Source organism: Leptonychotes weddellii, chromosome 10 (genome assembly GCF_054177405.1).
Source record: "Leptonychotes weddellii isolate Sample4059 chromosome 10, ASM5417740v2, whole genome shotgun sequence".
Lineage (NCBI taxonomy): Eukaryota > Metazoa > Chordata > Mammalia > Carnivora > Phocidae > Leptonychotes > Leptonychotes weddellii.
The window spans coordinates 37,540,779-37,565,924 of record NC_138378.1 but is presented as its reverse complement, the minus strand read 5'-3'; the positions used below and the strand labels follow the sequence as shown (position 1 = coordinate 37,565,924).

At 48.0% G+C, this 25,146-nt stretch overlaps 1 protein-coding gene across 2 annotated transcripts in view; it reads left to right on the top strand.

Moving 5' to 3' along the window:
- The window catches only part of BFSP1 (beaded filament structural protein 1), a 40,739-nt gene extending 15,966 nt beyond the window's left edge, over positions 1–24,773 (top strand). Inside the window, exons 3-8 of one of the 2 annotated variants that reach the window (XM_031040087.2) lie at positions 2,518–2,613; positions 5,059–5,151; positions 9,475–9,582; positions 19,190–19,410; positions 21,523–21,608; positions 23,655–24,773. In XM_031040087.2, the coding sequence (XP_030895947.2) occupies positions 2,518–2,613; positions 5,059–5,151; positions 9,475–9,582; positions 19,190–19,410; positions 21,523–21,608; positions 23,655–24,613 (1,563 nt within the window). In that variant the 3' untranslated portion in view covers positions 24,614–24,773. The remainder of the gene's footprint in view (positions 1–2,517; positions 2,614–5,058; positions 5,152–9,474; positions 9,583–19,189; positions 19,411–21,522; positions 21,609–23,654) is intronic. The other variant, XM_031040086.2, reaches the window with a different exon arrangement.
- The last annotated feature ends 373 nt before the right edge of the window (positions 24,774–25,146 follow it).

Here is a 25,146-nt window from a genome sequence, read left to right as displayed (position 1 = left end):
CCTCCCTGGTATCCATCAAGGGACTTCAGAATCTTCAGAGAAATGAGAGAAACTGGGGGCATTCGCCCTGGGGCAGAAACCTGGAGGAGACACTGAGGAAGGATAGAATGCTCCCTTGTGCCCAAAATTAATCCTGTAGAGCTGCATTGTCCTGCTTGGGAGCCACCAGCCACGTGCGCTGGGAGCGATCGAAACACTGGAAGTTCAAATCGAGATGCGTTGTAAGGGTAAAATGCACACCAGGTTTCAAAGACCTTGCCTGAAAAAAAAAATACTGTAAAATATCTCATTAATAACTTTAAAATTATTGATTACATGGTGAAAGGATAATATTTTGGGTATAGTGGGTGAAATAAAATATATTATTAAAATTGCTTTCACCCATTTCTTTTCATTTTATTTAATGTAGCTACCAGAAAATTTTAAATTATGCCTGAGACTTGGACAGTGCATATTAGGATAGCTTATTTCATTTTTATTTGCATAAGCCTATGCAAAAAGGAATGCTTTAAGATACACGCCTGGCGGTTGCCAGTTGACCCAGTTGATTTTGTAGAGCTCTGAAGTTCTTTTAGGATAAACTCAGGGGCGCCTGGGGTGGCTTAGTCGGTTAAGCAGCCAACTCTGGATTTTGGCTCAAGTCCTGATCTCAGGGTCGTGGGATTGAGGCCCATGTTGGGCTCTGTGCTCAGCATGGAGTCTGCTTCTCCCTCTCCCTCTGCTCCTCCCCCTGTTCACGCTCTCTCTCTAAAATAAATATAGTCTTAAAAAAAAGATAAACTCAAAGTTCTTTTTGGTAGATAAAATAGCCTCAGAAGTTTGAGTTGAGTGGGATGATTAGCTGCCCCCCCCCAAATCTTGCTCAAGTTTCAGGCCAAATTCACACAGGCATGTATTTCTTAATGAAGCGTTTATTCTGATGTAGGCCTGAAGTTCATACAGCCTGTTTTCTAGTCTCATGAAGTCCCAGCTCTCTGATGTGGTGGGTGCTGAGGCTGCACTTGCGCGGAAAGCTCATTCAAGGCAGGTGATCCACTGGAGTCAGAATCCAGGTATCTTCTTTCAGCATCTGGCAATCAGAATCTTCCCACACCAGTCATCATTTTAGGAATGATTAAGGAATCAAGTGTCTTTCCAAGGACTGCAGGCAAAGGCCTCCCTGGAATCTAAATCCTTTTAGTGATAGGATATTTTGGTATGTCTCAAAATATCTTGGCCAGTGTTCATGCCTGACTGTTTTAACTCTGCTCACGCAAGGATGGAGAAGGTCTTAAATGTGTTATCCACCTTTATTGACGAAAGCCCATGGCTGCCATTCATCATACTTTTTAACAAGTCATTAATAAGTCGGTAAGAAAGTCATTTGGCAAGGCCTCAGGTATTGGCAAGTGTGCACGGCAGAGGTGTCTCAGGAGAGTGACAGTCTTGAGGACCCCAAGTAATGCTCACTGGTAGTATCATGCTGGATTGCTACAGCCTTAAGGGAGTTCCAGCCATCACAGCACTATCTTATCTTTTTTAAAGATTTATTTGAGAGAGAGAGAGAGCATGCATGCACGAGCAAGGGGAGGGGGAGAAGCAAACTCCCAGCCGAGCAGGGAGCCCGATGCAGGGCTCGATCCCAGGACCCTGGGATCATGACCTGAGCCGAAGGCAGCCGCTTAACCGACTGAGCCACCCAGGGCCCCCATAGCACTATCTTATTAAGAGCACAGTATTTCGACCTATTTAGTTTACCCAAACAATAGCAACGAGATGAAAGTCAGTGAACTATCAGAATGTTTGGTGAGAACACTCAGCCTTGTGTCCTAAGTGTCATGTCCAATTTTAAAGGAATAAATACTGTTTACCACAGCACTCATTAAAAAAATGCATTTTGTGTTAAAGATACATAGCATCAGGGTAAGTGTCAGCAGTCCTTGGGAGAAAACTATTAAAATGAAGTTTTCGGTGTTACCAGAAAACTCTTTCTTAGTCTTAGAAACTCAACTTCCTGATGATGAGATATAGAACAGATATAGATGTAACTTAAATTTTAAGGCTGTTGGTATGTAACTGTATCCTCATTTTCTCCCTGATTTTTCTAGATCAAGGTTTTGCAACCATGGCACTATTGACATTTTGGACTGGAGAATTCTTTGTTGTGTGGGGCTGTCCTGTGTATTGTAGGATATTTAACAGCATCCCTGGCCTCTGCTCATTAGATGCCAGTTGTCACACCCCAGCACCCAAGTGGTAACAATTGGGAATGTCTCCAGATATTACCAAATGTCCCCTTGGGGGCAAAATCAATCTCTGTGGAGAATTATTCTAGACCAGGTCTAATGGGCTAACCCAATGCCTTACTAGAGATATGCAATCTCAGACACTCTCCCAGACCTACTGAACAAGACTATGTTTTAATAAGAACCCAGGAGGTCTGTGTGCCCATACATCTGGCTGATTTCACACCCATGTGCCAATACCTCCACTGTGCAGCCCTCCGAGTCAGATGTGTGACTCAGTTTCTCATTGCAGGAAGCCGATGAAGCCTTACTGCATAACCTACGCCTTCAGATCGAAGCCCAGTTTCTACAGGACGACATCAGTGCAGCAAAGGACAGGTACAAGAAGGTAACCATGAACCTTCTGAAGCCCTTCCCCCAGGTAACCCGGTTTGGGTTTGGCCAGACGAGGCCGGGACACTTGTGGTTGACACATGAGCCTGCTACAATGGGTTCCTTTTGTGTGTATTGCCCCTGAACCAAGTGGGTGAGGGGTTGGTTGCTGGATGGCTCTTAGTGAGCAAGACATGTGCAGAGCAGGAGGGCAGTTGTGTGTGTGTTGGGGGGAGGGATTGGGAACACATGTCTGTTGAGTACATTACAATTCACAAAGTGATTTTGCTTAGATCCGTCTTGAGTAAGCTAGGACCTATCATTGTTTCAGCTCAGAAAATGCAGAAGTGCAGAAAATGTAATATATATATATTAACTCTGCCTCCAAGCCAGTTAGTTGGCACTCGGGAGCTTTCTGTTGTGTAGCGCTCTGCTCTGCCTCCCACCCCCACTAGCTTCTCACAGGCCTGACTTTGGGGGGCCTTGGTGTACTGGACAAATCAAATCCTGGAGCTGTGTAACCATGGGCAAGTGGCCTTCCCACTCTGAGCTGCCATCTTCAACGTGCAAACACCAGACTCTCCTTCTGCGCAGCAGTGTGGTTAACTGTAGCGGACTGGTGAGCCTGGCTTTGGTCCTGGGGGCTGACCTCTCTGGTGGGCTGTGGCCTCCTTCCAACTGCCAGTATCCGCAGCTCTGTCTCTGGACGCTCTCCAGGCAGTGGAGGGTGTCTCTGCCTCACGGAACGTGTTGCCCCTGGAGCAGCCTCAGCCAGTGATGGATGCGCATTGGTGGATTCATACCCCAGCTCCCTCTCACCGGCTGTTCTGCACAGTTCTGCACGGCTCCCAGGGATCCCCGCTAGGCCTGAGCACTGGGTGCCCACAGTGGTAACTTACCTGGTAACGTGCTCCTCATTGGCTGCCTTCCCTTTCCTGTCTCACTTCTCCAACCAATAACGTTTCCTGGCACCTTCACCCACATAAACTGTTTGCACTCAGACCCGTCTCTCAGGGCCTGTATCTTAGCCAGTCCGGGCTGCTATAATAAAGTACCACTGTGGCTTAGAAACAACAGAAATTTGTTTCTTACAGTTCTGGAGGCTGGAACACTGAGCTGGGGGTGCCAGCAGGGCCAGGTTCCGGGGAGGGCCCTCTTCCTGGCTTGCAGACGTCTGTCTCCTCACTGTGTGCTCACCTGGGCTTTCCTCGATGCCAACTCTTTGGTGTCACTTCTTCTAAGGGCACTAATCCCGTCACAGGGCCCCACCCTCATGACCCCATCTAAATCTAGTTATTTCCCAAAGGCCGCACCTCCACACCCCATCCCAGTGGGGCTTAGGTCTTCCATATGTGACATTTGGAGGGTCACAACGTTCAATCTCTACCAGTCTGCTTCTGGGGAAACTGAGGCAGCATGCGAGTATAGGTGAGACACTCGGTACAGCCTGGAGCCTGGTGCGTGCTCAGTAGGTATTAGACTCTCTTCCTGTCTCAGTGTGGACCTGCCTACGCCAATGGGAGGACCCATTGCTCACACCGAAGGGGTGATAATAGAGTTCACACTGCGAAGCTTCTGTGTATTATCTCATTGGTCCTAACACCAGCCTCGTGAGTTAGTATCGTAGGGCAGGCTCCCCAGGAGCAGAGCCCAAGTGATGATTTTTGCGTGATTGCTGTATTAATGGTGAGCTTCCAGGAGGAGATGAAGGGGAATAGGGGCGCAGGGGTCTGGGCTTAGCTGGAGTTTGGCCTCAGCCTGACCCCATGGAGGGTTCTGGAGTATGATTGCTCCACAGGGTTGGTCCCACCTTGAGGCAAGAGGGTTGGCTTTTTGTATTCCTGTGCCAAGGAGTCATTGATTCGGGTCGGGGCGAGGTGGGTTTGCGGGTATTGCTTCTTGGACCATTGTCTGGCCAAGGGCAATTCTCTGCGATGTGCTCTCACACACAGAGCTGGGCACAGGTGCTCTGCTGGGAAAGGGGATCAGGCACCGTGACCAGATTGGTAGTCCTCTTATATGCAAAACCCTGAGCATTAGGTGGTTTAAATCACTTACTCAAGACCACATCCAGCTAGTAAGTGATTTAGTCTGGGATTGACTGACCATCCTTTGAACCACTGCCCTGTTCTGGGATCAGAAAGGGTCCTTTGTACCCTGTGGGGGCCTCTTTGTTCCCCGTCTCTGCTTTTCTCTCATAGCTGTGCCATCCTGGGCTCTAGGAAAACCAGCAGCAAAGCATCCATGTCACTGAAGGGAAATGGCGAGACCAATCAAGCCTCAGTTTCTTTATCTGCCCCCTTACTCTTGTGAAGATTAAAATGTCTGCTGCTCAGGTCACAGTCTGTCCTGTCTGTGACGGTGAACATGTGAAAACATTCATCCCTGGGGTCACCTGGTCCTGGAGGCAAAATCTCAAGCAGCTCAGGTTTTAATGAGAATGCTTTCCTTCCCCCAACAGAATCTTCTGGAAATTCAGACCTATGTCACCATCCTGCAGCAGATTGTCCAGACCACCCCTCAAGCATCTGCCATTACAAGTGGGATGAGAGAGGTAAGAATCGGAGCCCCGGCTGCAGGGAAGGCACATCTGGGGATGCCTCTTACCCCCCCAAGGGCCTAGTTAACAGAGACCCAGGTGAGGCATCAGGTCAGACTGGGCGCCGAGCTGCACTGGGCTCACTGGCCCCACTCTCACTCTGCATACATTTGAAGTTTACCCTTCTGTTCTTTTACTCAGCCTGGGAACACTGGTGTTTGGACAGCTGAGGACACAAAGTGTGTCCCTGACCATTGTCTTAGGCATTTGTTCTTGAGTATTATGGGCTGCTCTTCCTTGCGTAGTTCATAAGAAACTGCCAGACTATTTCCCAAAGCGGTTTGCATCGTTGCGGCTCATCAGCAATGAACGTGTGAGAGTTTCTGTTGCTTTGTGTCGTAGGTCGTAGCCAGCACTGGTATGTCGGGGTTTGGTTTTGTTTTTGCTTTTTGCTCTTCTAACAGGTATGCAGTATATCTCACTGTGGTTTTAACTGAGTCCCCTGATGACTAATGACGTTGAGCATCTTTTCGTGGGCTTCTTTGCCATCTGTGTAGCTTCTTTGTTGCGGTATCTGATAAAATCGTTTGCCGATTTTAAAAAAATTGTCTGTTTTCTTATTTTCCTTATCAACTTGACCATGAACTTTGAATACAGAGAGCCCCCCACAATTCGTAACTGTATTTTCAAGGTCGGCCTCTGTTAATGAATATGTGAGTCTGTGGGATGAAAACTACGGGGGAAAAAATAAGAGATTACAGGAGCTAATTTTTTAAAAAATGTGAATTTGGATGTAAAAACCTTATTTCTGATATAATGTTCCACATTCCTTCTTCCTTTAGCTCTCTAGCTGCTGGCATAGTTTTTCCCTAATGTGGCTTAATGGATTTTGTGATGCCTAACCTGAGACATGTAAAAATCAACGGATAATAATGCAGATTACGACAAAAATGTCACGGTGCCCCTTTTCCAGAGGTTGTGTTAGGCTGATACAAGGTTTGGTGGACTGTCCTACTGGTGAGATTCTGGGTATTTTGCAAGGATGACTTAGGACAGTGGTGCTCAACCCTAGAGACACTTGGACTCACCTGCAAGTCTGCCTAGACCACACCCAAGTCAGTTAATCAGCCGCCTGGCAGGTGGAGCCCTGACCCCCTCATTTAGAACCTCCCAGAGCAGAGTGCAGACAAGCTGCAGGACCTGTGGGCCAGGGGAACTGGCTGCTTGAGTTTTTTTGTTTTAATTTTTTTATTATTTAAAAGCTGAAGAAACCCCAGCATTTGCTTTCAGAAGACACTTTATTATTATTTTTTTAAGATTTATTTATTTATAATCAGTGTCAGAAGGCACAGAGCACATGTGGGAGGAGGGGCAGGGGGGAGGGGCAGGGGGTGTGTCAGAAGGCACAGAGCTCATGTGGGAGGAGGGGCAGGGGGAGGGGCAGAAGGAGAGAAAGAATTGTAAGCAGGCGCCACCCTGGGCGTGGAGCCTAATGCGGGACTCGATCTCACGACCCTGAGATCCTGACCTGATCCGAAATCAAGAGTCGTATGCTTAACTGACTGAGCCACCCAGGCGCCCCAGAGGACACTTTAAAACTCTGCCAAGGAAAGTTGCTTGTTCTTGGGAATATTTTCGTCCGAATTGCCCGCCAGTGACCATTTCAGGTGCCTGCTCTCCATATTGGTATAACTGAGGTTTCCACAAAGACCTAAAATAGCTTCTCCTGATGCCTTAATTTTCTTTGTCAGAGATTTCTTTCCAGATACCTTATTTTTATCGTGCATACTCATTTTTCCCTCTGGTTCAAAAGTGTTTTACACCAAAGCACACCTTTTAAATCGTATCCTCTGTTTTCTTGTAACACAATTCTTCTGAGTCGTAAGAATATAGAGAGTGTCTGGCCCCACTCTGAGAGCATCAGTGATCTTAGCGTCCTCTGGGAGCTAGTTAGAAGTGCAGAATCTCCAGCTTGAGTACAGACCCACTGAGTCAGAATCCGCCCTTTTAGCAAGACCTCCCTGGGAGAAACAGATTCAGAAAGCATCACATTCTTTATTAATCTGTGCTTAAAAATTCTATATATGAGATAGATGGTCCCTTTCAGGTTTGTTTCATTGACTCTTGTTACCTAGAAAATGTGTGAGTCACCTTTGCAAAATGAGGATACAGTTAGTGTTGTTCAAGGAACACCGCTCACCCTCTAGCCAGAGGCCACTGGAGATGCATCTGTGGTCAAATAAAGCTGGGTGAATTATTCACTGCAGCAAGGGAGGGGGTACCCCGTGGAGACTTGCAGGGTGTCTCAGTGGAGGAGGGACGTGTGAGAGGATTGAGGCCTGTGTTAGGTGATCTGGGGGTGGGATCAGTTAAGCAGGGCCCTGCTCTGGGTTGGGTGCCCTCCGGAGAGGGCTGGTGCTATGACTGAGCATCCCTGTAATTTGTACCTGGGAGGCGGTACTTGGTGATCAAGCAGCATCGCTTGTGTTAGTGGGGGAGGGGAGGTTTGGTGATTTTTGTGCGTGCTCAGACATGGGGTGGTCTTGTTTCTGTCTCATTCCCCATTGGTCCCGGAGTGACATCTTTGGATACTGGGCGGGGAGCTCATTTGCAAGTTTATAAGAGGGAGCATCACGGCCCGGTGATGAGTGCCAGCTACCGGCTGACAGCAGCTGGGCTGTCTTTCTTGTATCCGAGGGTCTCCTGTGCCCCCTTGGGTGGGCGTGAGGAGGTGTGTAAGATGAATAGGAGCTGGGCAGTGAGGAGAGACAGGGCCAGGCAAGCAGGCAGGGCTCTGGCAGATGCAGTGTCTGGGCATCGTGTCTGCTTCTCTCCCGAGGCTGCAGGCCTAGAATTGGCGAAGTGTGGCGTATACGCACATCTTCCACGTGCTGGCACTGGGGGACGTGAGTCCCCTTCTGCCCTCAGCCACCCCCTTGTCCGCATCTTTGAGGCAGGGAGGTGGGGACCGAGACACAGAGAAACAAAGAAGACGGAGACAGAGAGAGAAGCAGAGCCTGAGACGCAGGGAGAGACACAGAGCCAGGCGGAGAGAAAGCATGCCCCCCGCGCACTGAGAAACACGGGGAAAAACGGGCTCCGGGGTAAGCGCGCAGAGCCGAGGAGGGCCCTCTGCAGTTATGCCTCCGATTCCGCGCCCCGCCTCCGCCCCGGGATCGGGCTGCGGCCCCGGGCCCACACGGGCTCCCTCTGTGCACGTCTGTCTGTCTGTCTGTCTGTCCTGCTCTAGCTGTCTCCGTGCCCCTCTTGTGGCTCCAGCCCCTTTGCACAGTGAGGGCAAGCGGGGGGCTGCCTCACCTGTGCGGCTTTGGGCAGGGGGCACGGGGCTCGTGCTCGGTGTTCGAGGTTTGCCTGGCGGGGAGGCAGCGCGCTCCGTGTCAGAAGGCATTGCTCTTGAGCAGAGGCCGGCTCTTGCCAAGGGATTTGGATGTTCTTGGACAGACAGTGGAGGGACCGGTTGGAAAAGGGCGCCGGCTCAGCCTGTGTGGAGCGGTTGAGGACGGATCTTCTTCCATGTCGCTCCGCCGAGTGGGGAGAGGGCGGGGCAGCTCCCTTGGGGCCCCTACTGCCCTGTGGTCCCTGGAGCCCGACAGCCTGGTGCGGCCGTGACATCTTGGCACCGTCGACAGCCCGGGGCACAGACTGACCGTGCCACCTGCAGGGACAGACGACAGAGCCCAGCGAGAGTCGGCATTCCCAGCTTTCCTTTTTATAGAAGCAGACAGTGCCTTGTCCAGAGTCTCTTAGCCAGTTTATGGCACAGCCAGGTCTAAAATGTGGGTCTCCGGCGATTTACGCTCCTAGCGTTTATGGTTCAGACTCTGAAGACCGTGAACAGGCAGAACTTAAGGGTGGCCGCCATGGGCCTGGCTTAGTCAGCTCGGGCGCGGTGACAGCACAGCCAGGGACGAGCAAACAGCAGACATTTGTTTCTCACAGCCCTGGAGGCTGCAAGTCCAAGATCAGGCTGCTGGCAGATTCGGCTCTTGATGAGGGTCTCCTTCCTGGGTTGTAGACAGCCACCTTCTTGGTGGGTCCTCACATGGCCTTTCCTTGGTGCATCTTGGGGAGAGAGAGAGAGCACTCAGGTGTCTCCTCCTCTTCCTATAAGGGCACTAACCCCACCACGAGTGCCCCATCCTCATGACCTCATGTAGATCTCATCACCTCCCGAAGGCCCCATATTGGGGGCAGGGCTTCAGCATATGAGTTTGGGCAAGGGGACACGAACCTGAAGAACCTTCTTTGCCCCCTTTCCCTGTGGATTTCCTCACACATCAAGTGCATGTGCATGCTGAGTCTGGCCTTTTTGTGCAGGAGAAGCTCCTGACAGAACGGGAGGCCGCTGCCCTGCAGAGTCAGCTGGAGGAGGGCCGGGAGGTGGTGTCCCTCCTGCAGGCCCAGAGGACGGAGCTACAGGCCCAGGTATGGCTCCACCCCCTCGTGTCCGCTGCTCACCCTTGGGCATTCACACCACACATGTGAATCAGGTTTTACAGCACACTGTATTCAGGTGTCCTGAGCGTGCAGAAAAGTGTACAAGTATCCAGCTGGGTGGGGGATAGGGAATTCTCACAAACTCAACACACCTGTGTGTCCAGTGCTCAGAGCCAGAAACCAGCTTTTCTGAGTAGTGTGACCAGCTGTCCTGCTTTGACCAAGGGTTTCCCAGGATGGAGGACTTCCATGCCCAAACTGGCAAAGTCCTGGCCAAGCAGGGATAATGGGTCATGCTAATTCCAGGAGCCTCAGAGGTTCCCCTCGTGCCACTCCTCCCCACCAAGCCTTCTGCAGGTCGATTTGTTTTGCCCAGTTTAATCTTGTTAAAAATAAGAAGAGATGGATACTTACTGGAATTTTTATCCTCTAGTTGGTCAAATCTATGCTTCCTCTTTCTCGTTTCATGACCTAACATCTCTCCTTTGGCAGATTTTTTTTTAAGATTTAAAAAATGTATTTATTTTTGAGAGAGAGAGAAAGCAAGCATGTGTGGGGGGAGGGGCAGAGGGAGAGAGAGAAGCAGACTCCCCACTGAGCAAGGAGCCCGACACAGGACTTGATCCCAGGACCTCCGGATCATGACCTGAGTCAAAGGCAGACGCTTAAACTACTGAGCCACCCAGGCACCCTCTCCTTTGGAATTTGATTACAGGCTTGTGTTGGTGTTTGCTTCTGCTCAGAATTTGTTAGCATAAAGCTCCCATTTCTACCCCCTCCTTTTTTTTTTTTTTTTTTTTGGTGAGGCTTAATTTGAAAACTAAAGTCACCAGAAGAACTCACTCCTCTTTCTGTGGCCTTCCTTCTTGGTTAACGAGCTTCATAGCTCATCCCCCTGATTCCTTCCAGTTTTCTTTCTCTCATTACCGTACCATTCTGATGGGGCACATTGGGTTAAAATACTAAATTTTCCTATACTCTGCACCTGCATTTTCTAAATCTAAAAATAAATTGACATTTGGTTTGACAAGTACACATAGGGTACAAGAGAACAAAAAGTTTGAAAAATTGGACTATTTAGGAAACCTGGAACATTAAATGTTACTCTGTCTCTATCCCTTCAATGCCTGCAAAATCAGAAGTTAAAGCCACAATGGATCTGGTGCTTTTGTAGCTATTCAGTGCCCTCCAGATCTGCCCAGGATCTCTTTTGGGACCGTGGAGTTCCAGAATCTTCATTTCTGTCCCATTGCCCACTGCACAAACCTGTCACTCTGCAGCAACTCTCAGGGGCCACTGAAAGCAAACTGGGGTCTGGTGATTATCTCCCGAGGTAAAGATCACACCTCGAGAAATTGAGCACTGCCTTTAAGCTCATCCTTCTCATGACAAACCATGGCTCAGGGACCAGACACACCATTTTGGTGACTTGGTAGTTAGTGGTTTCCTCTGAGGCCCTGGAAGAATGGAGCGAGCATGAGTATGTGGTGTGTGTGTGTGTTTGCATCCATGTGTATGTATATATGTTTATGTGTGTGTAGGTATGCATGTGTATGTGTGTGCATGTGTGTATGTGTGCATGTTATATACATATATGTATAGGTGTGTATGTATATATTTGTATGTGTATATAAATTTGTGTATCTCTGTGTATGTGTATATGTGTGCGTGTTTGTGTGTGTGTGTGTGTTTGTGTGAATGAGAAATTGGAGAAGTGGACACAAGCCCACTGGTCCTTGAGACCAGTGTTTTCCAAACCACTGTTTACCATTCATCATTGGGTGGTAAAATGAATTCAGCAGAATTGACTGGCATTAAAAAAAGAAGAAATTGACAACACTAGACTAAGCTAGAATAAGAAATAACCGAGTGCATGGCTAGTAATGGTGGGATTTGTTTTGTGAAAACTGTGTTTTAAATATATATGTTTGCATATTTAAATATATATATTTGTTCAGATGCACACACACACACACACATTTGTGTGATGTCTGTGGTTTGTGACGTAAAATGTGGCTCTTTCTGTGGCCGTGGCAACAAAGTTGAAAACCCTGCCCTAGATACTGAGAAAATGAAAGAGCTCAGTCTGACGTGGTAAGTTCCAATTCTAGGGCATAAATGTTTCTGTCTCTATGTACATATATGTATTTGTTGAATGTAAAAGTAAGACCTTTCATCACGGATTAACCTAGTTTCGGAGACTATGAAATCAGTCTGTCTGCTTGGCTGCCTGTCCCCACCCATAGCTGCTGCAGAAAGACTTACTGGTCTTACTCTGATGTTGTTGTCTCTCTAAATTGGGGGGTCTTCTCTTTTTCTGTGCCATGACCCGCCACCCCCCAGCCACCTGGTGAAGCCCATGGACCACTTCTCAGAACAATGTTAAGGGCATAGAATAAAAATAAAGTATGTATAATTAAAAGGAAACCAATTCTATTGAGACAGTTATCAGAATATTACCAGTCATTTTCTATATCATAATCGATGCGCTTATATTAAATAAATCTAGCGGTGGAGCTAATGAAACACAAGTTGTATTAGTTTTCTCTCGCTGCTCTAGTGAATTTCGATACATGCAAGGGCTTGAAACAACAGTCCTTTATCCCACACTTCCAGGGTTAGAAGTCTGGGCAGGCTTGGTTGGTTTTTTCTGCTCTGGGTCTCACAAGGCTGATATAAAGGTGTTGGCCGACCTTCTTATCTGGAGGCTCTTGGTGGAGGATCTTCCAGTCTCATTCATGTTGTTGGCAAGAGTCAACTCTGTGTGCAGGTAGGATGGAGGACCCCAGTTCTTTGCTGTCTGTTGGCCAGGAGTTGTTCTTAAAGGCCGCCCACGTCTCTTGGCACATGGCCCCCTCCATCCTCAAATCCAGCAACAGTGCATAGAATTTTTCTCATGCATCTAATCTCTCTGACTTCTGCTTTTAAGGGCTCATATGATCAGGAATAATCTATGATAATCTCCCTATTTTTGAAGGTCAGCTGATTAAGAACCTTAATCACATCTGCAGAGTCCCTTTTGCTGTGTAACATAACATTCATGGGCATAAAGCTAAGGGGCAATGGTCATGGGTACCAGAAGTCTGCCTAATTAGCTCTTATTAAAACACAGATATGGCTGGGCCCACCCAAGAGGTTCTGACTCAGTAGTTCTGGGGTGTGGCCCAAGAATGTGCATTTCTGAGTTTCCAGGTGATGATGCTTCTGATCCAGGAACTTTGAGAACACTGGTATAAGGGTGGGCCCCAGGTTGGGTCAGAATGTTCTACATCCGGTCCACCTGAGTCCCTGGCTTGGGCCTTCCTTCCATAGCCTATTCAGGAGATGCTCATGGCTGGCTTTTTTGCTGATTTTGAAAGGTTTTAGAGGCTTCCCAATGGAGTAGCTGAGCTGAGGGTCTCCAAGGTAGATTTGGTGGCTTAGCCCCTCAGTAGGGCCAATGCTATGACTGGGGACAAGTGAGGAGGGTGGGAGAGGGAGAACTCCTTGCAGCCTGAGGGCTCCAACCTGGCAGAACCACTGCATCTGGTTCTGCCTCTGGTTAGAGCATCTGATGCTTCCAGAATCCTCCATAGCATGGTCCTCAGGGTGAGGTCCCTAAACCAGCAGCATCAGCATCACCTGGGAACTTGTCAGACATGCACATTCACAAGCTCATCCCAGACCTATTGAGTCAGGAACTTTGGGATGGGGCCCAGCAATCTCTGTTTTAACAGGCCCTCCGGGTGGTTGTGCAAACTCAAGTTTGAGAACCCTAGTCCACAGAATAGAAGGAATAGCATCCTCCATTAGAGCTGACAGCCCCTTCTTTGAAGCCCAACACAGCCCATGCATGAGACCACTGGGATGGCACTTCCTAGAGGTGGAAGGAAAGGGACAGGCACTTCTGGCTCCCTGATCACATTGACTGAGAGTTTCTGTGACAGGAAAGTGAAAAAGGTCCTGTATTACTTGGAAGGAGTAAACCTCCCTGGTTATCACTTCTCATTAAAGTTGCCTCGCGCCATCTAGTGGTAGATTTTGGCAAGAGCATGTAATCAGTGAAGAATACTTGATTTCTTCCATTTCCTTTTTAAAAATTTTTTCCCCTCTTTTAAAATTGAAGTATAATTAATATACAGCAGATGTTAACTTCACGAGTACAGTGTAATGATGCAACAATTCTATGCATCAGTGCCCATCAAGACAAGTGTACTCTTAATCCCCTTTATCTGTTTTACCCATTACCTCACACCTGTCAGAATGGCTAAAATCAAAAACACAAGAAACAACACGTGTTGGCGAGGATGTGGAGAAAAAGGAACCCATTTCCTTTTTACAAACGACCTTGGACCCAAAGGCATCCGGGGGCCTAAGGCATCCGGGGGCCTAAGAGGACTGAAGCAGGAGGTCACCGCTCTGGATGGGGGCTCACTGCTAGGCACTGTCCTGGGTCCCTGTTGACCCCTGCCGTGCAAAAGCAGGCCCCACAGCTGTGCTCGAATACTGACTCCTTCATTCAGCCTTGATCGCCAAGCTCCAGATGAGGTTCAGGGAGTACTGAGCAGCGCATGGTGTGGCTCCCGCCTGCAGCTGATCTCAGAAGGGTGTCAACGGTCCAAGGAGAAACACAGCAGTCACCCTTGCTCAGGATGAAGGTCAAGTTGCGGCACGGCGCACCCCTTCTACCCACCTCTCTCTCCAGTTTCTGTGAGGCTGCTCCCCTCCAAGAAACCCAGAGATGTGAGTGGGCTACTCTCACTTCTCTTCCTCTCTTGACCCTCCTGTGATTTCTCGCACCTGCCCCTTGGCTCATCACTTCTCCTCTTTCCAGAAGAACCTTCTCTTCTTTGGTACCTAGGACTGGCCTTCTCTGACATCCTCCAGCATCCGAGGGTCTCCATGTGCTTCGTGATGCCTTGGGCATGTCTCTATGAGTGAGCCACCTCCCACCCTGGCCTCTGGGCTCCTCGGAGGAGGGGCCACATCTCATTCTCAGGTAGTGAAGCTGGTGCCAGGTTTGCTCATGCAGAGACATCCCTTTGGCCCCCTTTAAGCTGATGAAAGTGGGGCTCTTAATATTTTTCTTGAACATTTCTCCTTTTGATGAATAGTTTATTTTATTTTATTTTTTTAAAAAGATTTTTATTTATTTATTTATTAGAGAGAGAGAGAGAGAGAAACAGCACGAGAGGGGAGAGGGTTAGAGGGAGAAGCAGGCTCTCCGCAGAGCAAGGAGCCTGATGCGGAACTTGAACCCAGGACCCTGGGATCATGACCTGAGCTGAAGGCAGATGCTTAACCGACTGAGCCACCCAGGTGCTCCCTGATGAATAGTTTAAATTATTGAGCTGCCAAAACCACATTGACATAGATGTAAATCCAGTTTTATAAACTCATTCAGCACTTCTTGGTGGACGCAGGCAGAATCAGGCAGAGCACCAGTGCCCGTCAGAGATTGGAAGACACCTTACATCCCCAGAGCCTCCTCCCAGGGCAGGCATTCCTCCCGCAGATTCCATCAGAGGACAGCCACCAGCCAACCACCCAGCTACTCCCACCAGCACACCACTGACCCATGAGATACAAAAAAAAAAAAAAAATCATACTTGCCCTGGAAGGTTGGAAGTTTCTAGTTTCTAATGTCCTAGTTTGTGAAAATGCGTTGCTATCCTACTTACCGTTTAAAAATTTGCCAAGTGTTTGTGCTCAGGGAGGGAGAAGTCTGTGTGGGGGTCACCCTGTGTCCCCTAGGTCTTCAGTGAGAACATGCTGGTGATGCTTGCCTGTTGATATGTGGGAATTGGGGGTTTTCCAAGGGCCCGGGGAGAGAGAGAGAGAGAGAGTGTGTGTGTGTGTGTGCGCGCGTGTGTGTGTTTGTGTGTGTGTGTGTGTGTCCTGCTCTCCTGCAGTTGGGAAGAGGCTGACGCAGGAGGGCCCATGGTTTCAGGAAGGGTCTCAGACCCTGCATAGGTGGCTCTGAATCCTGTATTGATTGGCAGGTCACTTTGCCCACGTGTCTGTTTCCTCATCTGCAAAGTGGAGTCATAATCGCCCCACCCCCATGAGGTGGTCCTGAGGCTGAGGAGTTGCTGCATGTGAGAACTTGCCCACACAAACCATTATTCCCGCCCTGGGCTAGGGAACCCAGACCCAAAGGGGGCAATAGACTCACTTTACACATAATCTTTGCTTTCACTCTATTTTGGAACACTTCAAACATATGTAAAAATGAGAAAACAGTCTCATGAGCCCCCAGATCCCCATCCCCCAACACATGGTCCCTCTTATACCTCCTACACCCCCACACACCCCCATGTAATTCTGAAGGAATCCCTGACACCAAATCATCTGATCCAGCCATATTTGAACAGATCTCTCGAAAAGATGAGGGCTCCTTTTATAGAACGTGGGTCCATGAACCCACCTTTAATAATTAACAGTACTTCTTTAGTATCACCAAATGTCCAGTCGGGGATCAGATCTCTGATTGTCTCAACATTAACTGAGGTGCTGTCTGCATACAGCCAATGTCCCCCTTTTCGGTACATGTTACATCTGCATGGCAAGTGCATGCAGCACTGTACCCACACCCACAATCAAGATATAGGATAGTGCCCTCACCCTGAAATTCCCCGGGGAGCTGGGCATCGTGGGCAGCCCCTGCCCCACCTCACTCCCAACCCCTGGCAGCCACTGGCTTTGTCTTTTCCAGATTGTCATATAAATGGAATCAGCCAATGGGGAGTCTTTCCCACAATTTCATTCTTTAGCGTTTACTTGGATTGCCATCCAAATAAGGTCCACACGTTATAATTGGTTTCTGCGTCTTTTAAGTCTCTTTTATCCTATAGGTTCCCTGTTACCTCTTTCTTCCCCCTCGATATTTGTTTGTGGAATAGGCATACTTTTAAAGTCTGGGTGCTGTGGGCACGGACTCTTTCCTGTATCCAGGGGAGGAAGGTAAGCTTTGATCAGAGGCACCCTCCCTGCTGCCCAGTGCGGCCGGCATCCCCCAGGCTTGTTCTCAGGACTGCTTCATAGAAAAGGAATGTCTGTCTGTCTGACTTCAGGATTCTTCCATTCCTGGGTGGCTTGTTGTCTCTGAGATTTGAGCCTCAGAAGGGTCTTTTAGAGTCCTTATTTCTTGGAAGCCTTTCCTAGAATGTGTGAGTACTGGTGTAGGTCAGAACATGCGGCTGCACCAGGAATTAGTGGGAGCCCTTGGTATTTGACATGACAGGTAACTCTTTGAATTTAAAACAATTGTTTTTTCAGGAGGGACAGACACCCAGTCAAACAAGCTTAAACAGGAAAGAGTGCACTTTAATTCTATTTTGAGCTAATTTTAGACTTCTCAAAAGTGCAAAAAATAGCACATGGGTTTCTTGCATACTCTTCACCCAGGTTCCCCAAATGTTAGCTCCTTAATTGATAACCACAGTGTAGTGATTGAAACCAGGAAACTAGCGATGATACCATCCTTGTAATAGACTCGACAACAATTTCACAAATTACCCACATCATCTTTTCCTGTGGATCCTACTTGCATTTAGGTGTTGTGTCTCCTTAGTCTACCCCAATGTGGGATAGTTCCTGCCTTTCTTTGCCTTTCCTGACCTTGATGGCCAGCTATCTTGGGAATGTCCCTCCTTTTGGGCTCCCAGATGTTTTTTTCAGGATTAGGCTGAGGCTGTGTGTTCCTGGCTGGAACGCACAGAAGTGAGTGTCCTTCTGGGTGCTTCTCATCAGGGGAGCATCATGTGGGCATGTCTTCCTGCCGGTGATGTAACTTGGATCACTTGGTTAAGGTGGTGTCTGCCGGGTTTCTCCACTGTAAAGATACTATCCACCCCCTCCACCCCCCCACCCCCCCGCAAAGGAACAGGATATAAAAGGTAGTTTATGGAATTTGAGAGCAGGAACCAGGAACTTGGATCTGAGGCAGCTAACTGCTCACTCTCTGTCTCCCTTCTCTCCCACAAACTCTCTCATCTCTGTTTGTCTCTGCCCTTTGGCTTCATTTCTCTGCCTCTCTGAAGATTTGCTTTTCGTAACTTCTCCATGCACATTATGAAAGATGGCGGCCCCGGGGTTCTGTGGACCTGCCACCAGCTCACCGCTGTTTCTGAGATCCTTTTACAAATTCCCCAGAGAGGAAGCATGTGATAGGCCAGTCTGTGTCTGGCCCTGGTTCTGTAGGTCTGGTCAGAAGAGTGAGATCACACCACCGTTGGGACCCCTCTATGAGACGGAACAGGCATCAGACACGGGGGACGACATGGGCTGGCAAGCGACTTCCCAAAGTATGGAGTATATGTGCCCCTTCCTTCCTTCCTTCCCTTCTTCCCATCTCCCTCCCCTCCCTCCTGCCCTCCTTCCTGCCTTCCTTTCTTTCCCCCCTCCTTCCTTTGTTCCTTCTCTTTTCCTTCCTTCCTTCTTGATACAATAGACACATTCCCAAAAACCATGGTAAGCTAAGTTTTCAAGTGTCATCACTTAGGAAACTTCACTGTTCCAAGGCCACATCTGTATGTAAAGTGAGGAATCAGGTGTCGTAGGAATTGCATCCTCTAGATTGTCCAGTATGCGCATTCAGCTGCATGCATGAAATGCCTTGTAGCAGACATACATGACGTTGAACTCAGATACCAGTGCAGCCCCCCTGACTCCTGGTGTGGTCCATAGACTAGTGCCCTTAGCATCGTGTGGGAAGTGGTTAGGATCGTAGAACCTGCTGAGTCTGTGTCTGCAGCTTAACAACATCCTCGGGTGGTTCGCATTGAATTTTGGGATGTGCTGTTGTAGGTAGAAGTGGTTTTTCGGTTTGTTTGTTTCATTTTGTTTTGAGGACTGATAATGCATGGTGAATTCTTTCCTACTTCGGAAAATGAGATCACAAAAGCGTCATGACTACATAAATACTAAGCTTGTAAATAAGTACACACGTGGCTCTTTGTGCAGTGTTAGAAGCTCTTAAAGTGAATAGAAGTCCACCTTATATTCTGTCAAATTTCTATTGTCCTACCTTAATTTTGACTAGCCCTGCATTAGTATGTAAATAGTGTAACCCTGAGGTTGTTTTATGTGTACACAAGTGCACACGCACACTTTAGCTACCCAAACATATAACTCTACTAATCAGAAATCAGGACAAAAGTAAAGTGTCATAGTGATTAAATAAGAACAAGAAACATGCCCCCCCCTTCATTACTTTAGCAAAAATAGCATCTTATCTATTTAGTATGTGTGCTTCTATTTTTTGGCTGTCAGATTTATGCTAACTCAGAATATGAATAATATACTTTATTCAAATTATACATTTTATTCCAGGGACAGCAGTTAACTTTTTATTTTCTGGGCTTTCCATCCTCAGACTCTCTTTGGGGAAGACTCTGTTAAGGGCAGATTTCAGAGGGGGCTGGGGCTAGCTAGTGTCCAGGTTCCTTTCTGGCTCCAGGATTCCAAAGTAATTCATTGCCAACAACAAAACTGGTGGAGAAACAAAGGAGCAAAGCAAACAAAACGGGGTACCTGAGCCCAGTTTCTCCTGGTCAAGCCTGTGTCTTAGGAAGAGGCAGGATGGCTTTCCTCACAGCTGTGTCTTTGCCCACAGACCTCGGCCCTGGAACAAGCTATTAAAGATGCCCATGAGTGTTACGATGACGAGATTCAGCTCTATAATGAACAGATCGAAACCCTGCGGAAGGAGATTGAGGAGGCCGAGAGGAGCCTGGAGAGGTCTTCCTATGACTGCCGGCAGCTGGTGGTCGCCCAGCAGACACTGAAGAACGAGCTGGAGCGGTACCATCGGATCCTTGAGAATGAAGGCAACAGGTGTGGTCACAGGCAGCCCCCCCCTCCCCGAGACTGTGCCCCTCTCCCTGTCCTGGCCATTTGCTTCTTCCATGGGTCCTCGTGGAGTGCTTCCTGTGTGCCAGGCACAGTTCCAGGTGGTGGGGACGGGGCAGGGGAGGCAACACAACTCCATGGCCTTGTGGAGCTGGAATCCTAGTTGGGGAGGCAGCTGATGGATGACTTTGGAACAGAGGCCAAGCACCATGGAGTAAATGGTGACAGGAGAGAGGGCATGGCCAGGGGTCAATGGTGGGAGTGTTTGAAATTTTAAGAAGGGTGGTCACAAAAGACCTCACGGAGAAGCTTGCTTTTGGCTCCATAAGCCTCTGGGGACATAAACGCGTTAGCCGGTAGGATGACCAGGAGTATTTAATGAGATGCTGCAGGTGAGGTGCCTGGCACAGTGCCTGGCACTCAACACCTGCTCAGAGGTGTTGGTGTTGTTACTGCTGCTGCTATCGTTGTTTTTATCACCTGGCTGGGTCAGTAGTATGCCTGTCGATTCACTGGGTGGTCTTGATGATAATGGAGCTGTGACTTGAGCTCCATTAACTTCAGGATAGCTGGGAAATTATCTCTTTCCCTATCCCCATCCCCTGGCCCTAGCCCCACCTCTAATCCCTATCCCCTACCCCCTACCCCATCCCTATCTCTATTCCCTGTTCCCTACCTCTGTCTCCTATCCCTATCCCATATTCCCGATCCCTATCTCAATCTCTCTCTCTGTCTGTATCATCTACACCTACAGTCTGCATCATCACTCTACATGATCTGTATGATCATGTAGACACCTACACTTACATCCATATCATCCACATGAACATGTCCATCTACACTTAAAGCTACATTATCTACATCATTTATATCATCTACGCCTACATCTACATCATCGACTTCTACACCATGTACACCTACATCCACGCCATCTACATCTTCATCTACCTCTCCCTACCCCTATTCTTCATCTATACCTATGTCATCTAGATCCACCTCATCCTCAAGTGTGTGCACATTTACACCTGCACTGATGTCATCTGCTTGCACACCTGTGTCAGGTACATGTACATCTCTCTCTCTGTCTGCATCTATATTCTGTAGATCTGCGCCTACATCATCTATATCTGTGTCTGTGTCCATGTCCGTATCTGTAGATATCATTCAGAGAGCAGTTTGGGGACTCGTAGAAATCACCTCATAGAAGGACTTTCACTGTCTATTAAGTTGTGATTCTTTGATTCAGTCTTGCCGACTTGGGGGATTTAGACTGAATTAAAAGAGAAGCACCCAGTATTACTCCACCAGGAGCAGTTCTTTCCTTCGCTCTGGATGCTGTATCTTGGCTGCAAGTGCTCAAAGGTTTAGCAGAGAAAGCAAGATTTTCTTTTTCTTTCTCTAGTTATGGTCAATGGATTGTTGCACAATCCTAAATTATATTATGTCACAGTGAATGCTTATTGCACATATGAAGATAAATCTTGAACGGGCACTTAAGTGACTGTGTGAACATTTTTGTTTTGGAGGCAAGGCTTCACAAAAAAGTCATCGGATAGCCCTTTTGTTAGTTTGTTCATAAGTTCTAATTTTGTTCTAATTTCAAGTTGATAGAAATGTTGTAAGCATAGAACACAGAACCCCTGAGCACTGTTTTCTTAGACTCACCACTTGTTTCAATTTTATCTCCATTGCTTTATCAATTTTTTTCTCTCTTTATATAATGCATATTATTTTTTAAAAAAGAGTTGGAGATATCATATCCTGGTTGCCCTAAATACTTCACCCTGGGCTGGCTACTCTTTTATTAAAAAAACAAAAACAAAAACTCTGTTCAACAGAGAAATGGCATTTTTAGATTATAAGCAATTCCCATTTTACAATTCTCCTATATGTGTGTTTCATAGTTTATGACTTAAGCTCAAAGAATCCTTCCCATCTTCATCTAGTGTGTAAGTATATGTGTGGTTCACGAATAGTCTGATCTAGAGAAAGATTTCCTCATTTTTGCTCACATTAGAGAGTCACTCTTACCCCGACTATCTGTTTGGTTTGATGAATTAAAGATGGTGACCATCGTCTTTCTGGTTCTTTCTCCAGGCTGAACTCTGCCTTCATTGAAACTCCTGTCACCCTGTTCACCCCAAGCCACGGAACCTCTCTCAGTTCTCAGCTTGGTGGGAAAGGTAATGCTCCTCAACCCTGGCTTCTGCTGTTTTCCATCATGGAAAAGCAGGAAAGAAAATCAAACAGCTTTCTTCCTGAACTTAGCATTCATGCTTCCTTCTGATCCATCTGGAAATTTAATGTTTTATGTGAGGTCTTCTCTCCATCTCTGATACACTCCCACAGGTGCTGAGTGACTGAGCCAGAAAGTTGACAAGGAGAAAAATCAGATGGGGGGATGGACCACCTTGGGAATGGCATCCTCAGACTTGAAGCATTTCACTGGGGAGAAAGTATAATTCAGTTCGCTTCAGCAAATGAAATGAGCTCTGCTGTGCAAAAATGCTTAATCCAGTGTCTGGGGCAGAGTAGATGCTCAATTACTACTCATTTCTCTTCCATTCAACCCCGAGCAGAACTAGCTTGGTTGGCAAGCATGGCTTCTGTCGTCAACGTTTGGTCCTCTGGGGATGGTTTCATGCACTTGTGAGATGTTACCTCACAGCGAAATCTCCCCACTGCTGAACAAACACAGTGTTTCGGGAGAAGAGAAGATGGTGCTATTGATTGCTCATACCTATAATGCCTTCAAATCCAGGTCCCTCAGAAAGCTCAGAGGGGTTTGTAGAAATTGGGTTTCCGTGTTAGAATGTGTTGGAAAGGGCAGCCGTCCCCGGGCTGGGTCTAGAAGCATGCAGCCACACTCAGGGCCCTGTATGCACACTTGGCTTAGTGCTCCGCTGTTCATGTCTTGAAATTCTTAATGATTTTGAACAGGGGCCCTGCCTTTTCCTCTTGCGCTGGGCCCTGAAATTCCATAGCAGTTCCTGCAGGCACCCCTGTCCCCATACCCGCCCCTAGCAGGCTTCTTTGACATGTCTCTTCCTCCTTTATGGCTTCACGGCTCATTTCTGCCATTCCCTGTTCACTCAGCGCTCTGAGTCACCCCATGCTGGATGCCTTTGCTTTGTCTGTCAGTCCTCTGGTTAATGGAGGTAGGGTATGGAGAAGACCTTTAAGATGAAAAAGTTAAAAAAAAAAATCAGCATGCAGGTTAGGTTGAAAAGCCTCATGGATGAGGTGAGGTGAGATTGTGTATGCTTTCTTGAACGTTCCATTTTTCCTTTTGGCTAGTCTGAAGAAATGAAGATGGCCTTGGGAACAGGGGATTCCTGTTCTTTCTTTCTTTCTTTCTTTCTTTCTTTCTTTCTTTCTTTCTTTCTTTCTTTCTTTCTTTCTTTCTTTCTTTCCTCTCTCTCATTCTCTCTCTTTCTTTCTTTCTAAGATTTATTTTAGAAAGAGAGAGAAGGAGGGAGGGGACAGGCAGAGAGAGAGAGAATTCTCAAGCCAACTCCATGGTGAGTGCTGAGCCTGATGCAAGGCTTGATCCCATGACCCTGAGATCATTACCTGAGCCGAAACCAAGAGCTGGTTGCTTAACCGACTGAGCCACCCAGGTGGCCCAAGATTCCTGTTATTTCTGAATTTAATAGTTGCCTCCTCTTTTGCCCAGGAGGAAGGGGATGTCGCTCGAGGGGTATTTGTATTTATTTAGCTTGCAGTGCATATGGAGCAAGGGAGATCAGTTTGATTCCCGTGCCCGAAGCCATTCAGAACACACTGGAGACCCAGGCAGCTCTGCTGTCTTTCCTTTGGAAAAGTCCACGGTGAGGTCGACTCTGTATAATGAGTTCCATTGACTAGTATTCGTCATGGCTGGGGTGGGGACACCAAGTGTTATTGCTGTAGAACGTTTCAGTAAGTTGTACCCAGTGTGATGGGAACTGTGAGAGTCCATACAGGCAGCACCTTCCCTTCCCTTTCCAAGCCCAGAGCGGTCAAGCAACCTGTCCAAAGTCACACAGCTGGTCACAGAGGTGGGACCTTAAGTGGGTCATGGATGCTATGGGTCAGATCCAGGCATCTTGCCCTGTGTATGGTAAGCTCTGCCCAGTGCTAGGCATTGGTCTCCAAGGCAGCCTATTTTTCAACAAATACGTTTTTTCCCTCTTTCATTGACAAACTTGACTTATGCTCCCTCCCTGCCTCCCCCCCCTTTTTTTTAGATCTCACTAGGGCTGTGCAGAATATAACAACAGCAAAACCAAGACAAAAAGGTCTCCCCAAGAACATTCCAAGGAAAAAGGAGATCTTAGCTAAAGACAAAGCTGACGAAAGTCTGGAAGACATATCCCTGCAAGGTCCAGAAGACACAAAGCCGGTGCAGGTGGTTCCTAAAGAAGAAGGCGAGTCTAAGCTTGAATTACAAGGTGATGAAGCTAGTCCCCCAACCCCAGAAGTGGCTCCAGAGGACGTGCCAGATGGAGGGAAGATAAGCAAAGCCTTTGGGAAACTCTTCAAGAAGGTCAAGGATAAAGTGAAAAGCCCCAAAGAACCCGAGCCCCCAGCTGACCTTTTCACCAAAGGGCGGTACGTGCTGGTCTCCGGGGATGCCAGTTATGTGGACCCTGGGTTCTATTCATCCTCCATCCCAGCCAAAGGTGGAGTGGTTATTTCCATTGAGGATGACTCTCTGCATCGTGACAGCCCTGCGGAGCCCTCTCCTGAGCAGCCCGGGCCCCCGCTGGAGAACGGACAGGGCGATCTTCAGGGTAAAGAAGGTGAACACCCACCCGACCAGCATGCTGCTGACAAGGAGAACGAGATTAGTGCCAAAGGATTGAAAGGGCCTGGGGAGAAACAGGAGGACCAGAAGGAGGATGAGGCGTCCAGGAAGCCCTGTCCCGTGGTCCCACCTGGTCCGGAGAGACCACCATCTCCACCCCAGTCTCAAAGGGCTGGAGTCGGTCCGGGTGGATTGGAGAGGCATGGGGCAAGGAGTAGCAGCTCGCAGGAGAGAAGCCCCCCCAGGACTTTGGCATATGAGAAGGTGGAAGTGATGGAGTCCATTGAGAAGATAACAACTGAGAGCATTCAGACATATGAGGAAACAGCTGTCCTTGTGGAGACCGTGATTGGGAAGACGAAGGCAAACAAGAAGAAATTGGGAGAGAAGAGCTCTTAACACTCCTGGGCTTAATGGGAGACAATGTCTTTGGGGCCACTGTAGGGGAAGTGCTTTGATATTTTAGAACACAGGATAAAAGAGTGAGGGTTCCTTGTTTGGATTAGACCCTTCTGACATTGCCAATGAAGCCTTAATTAAAAAGTTTTCTTTGCTCGCACACCCTTTGTCTAATTAACAGGGGCCTTGGGAGTGTAGGTGGGTCAGCCATGCTCAGGACAGGGATGCCGTGTTCAAGGGGCCATCAAACCCTGCTCCTTTAAGGAAAGAGGCTTTTCATCCTGAGTCACTGAGAGACGCATTAGAGAGTCAGGGAGTGTCTGGACTTCACACAGAAGCATGCTTGTTGATGCACTGGTGGCTTTTTTTTGCATTTCAAGCCACAAACACGTGCTCAGGTGCATGAGTGTTTCGTTGGAGGAACATGATGAAAGGCATCTTAGTTCAGGTTTGCCAAGGAGCTGATCCTGAAGCAAGGATTCGAATATAGTTTCTTTGGGGTGTGATCCCAGGAAGCGCCAGGAGGGGAGTGC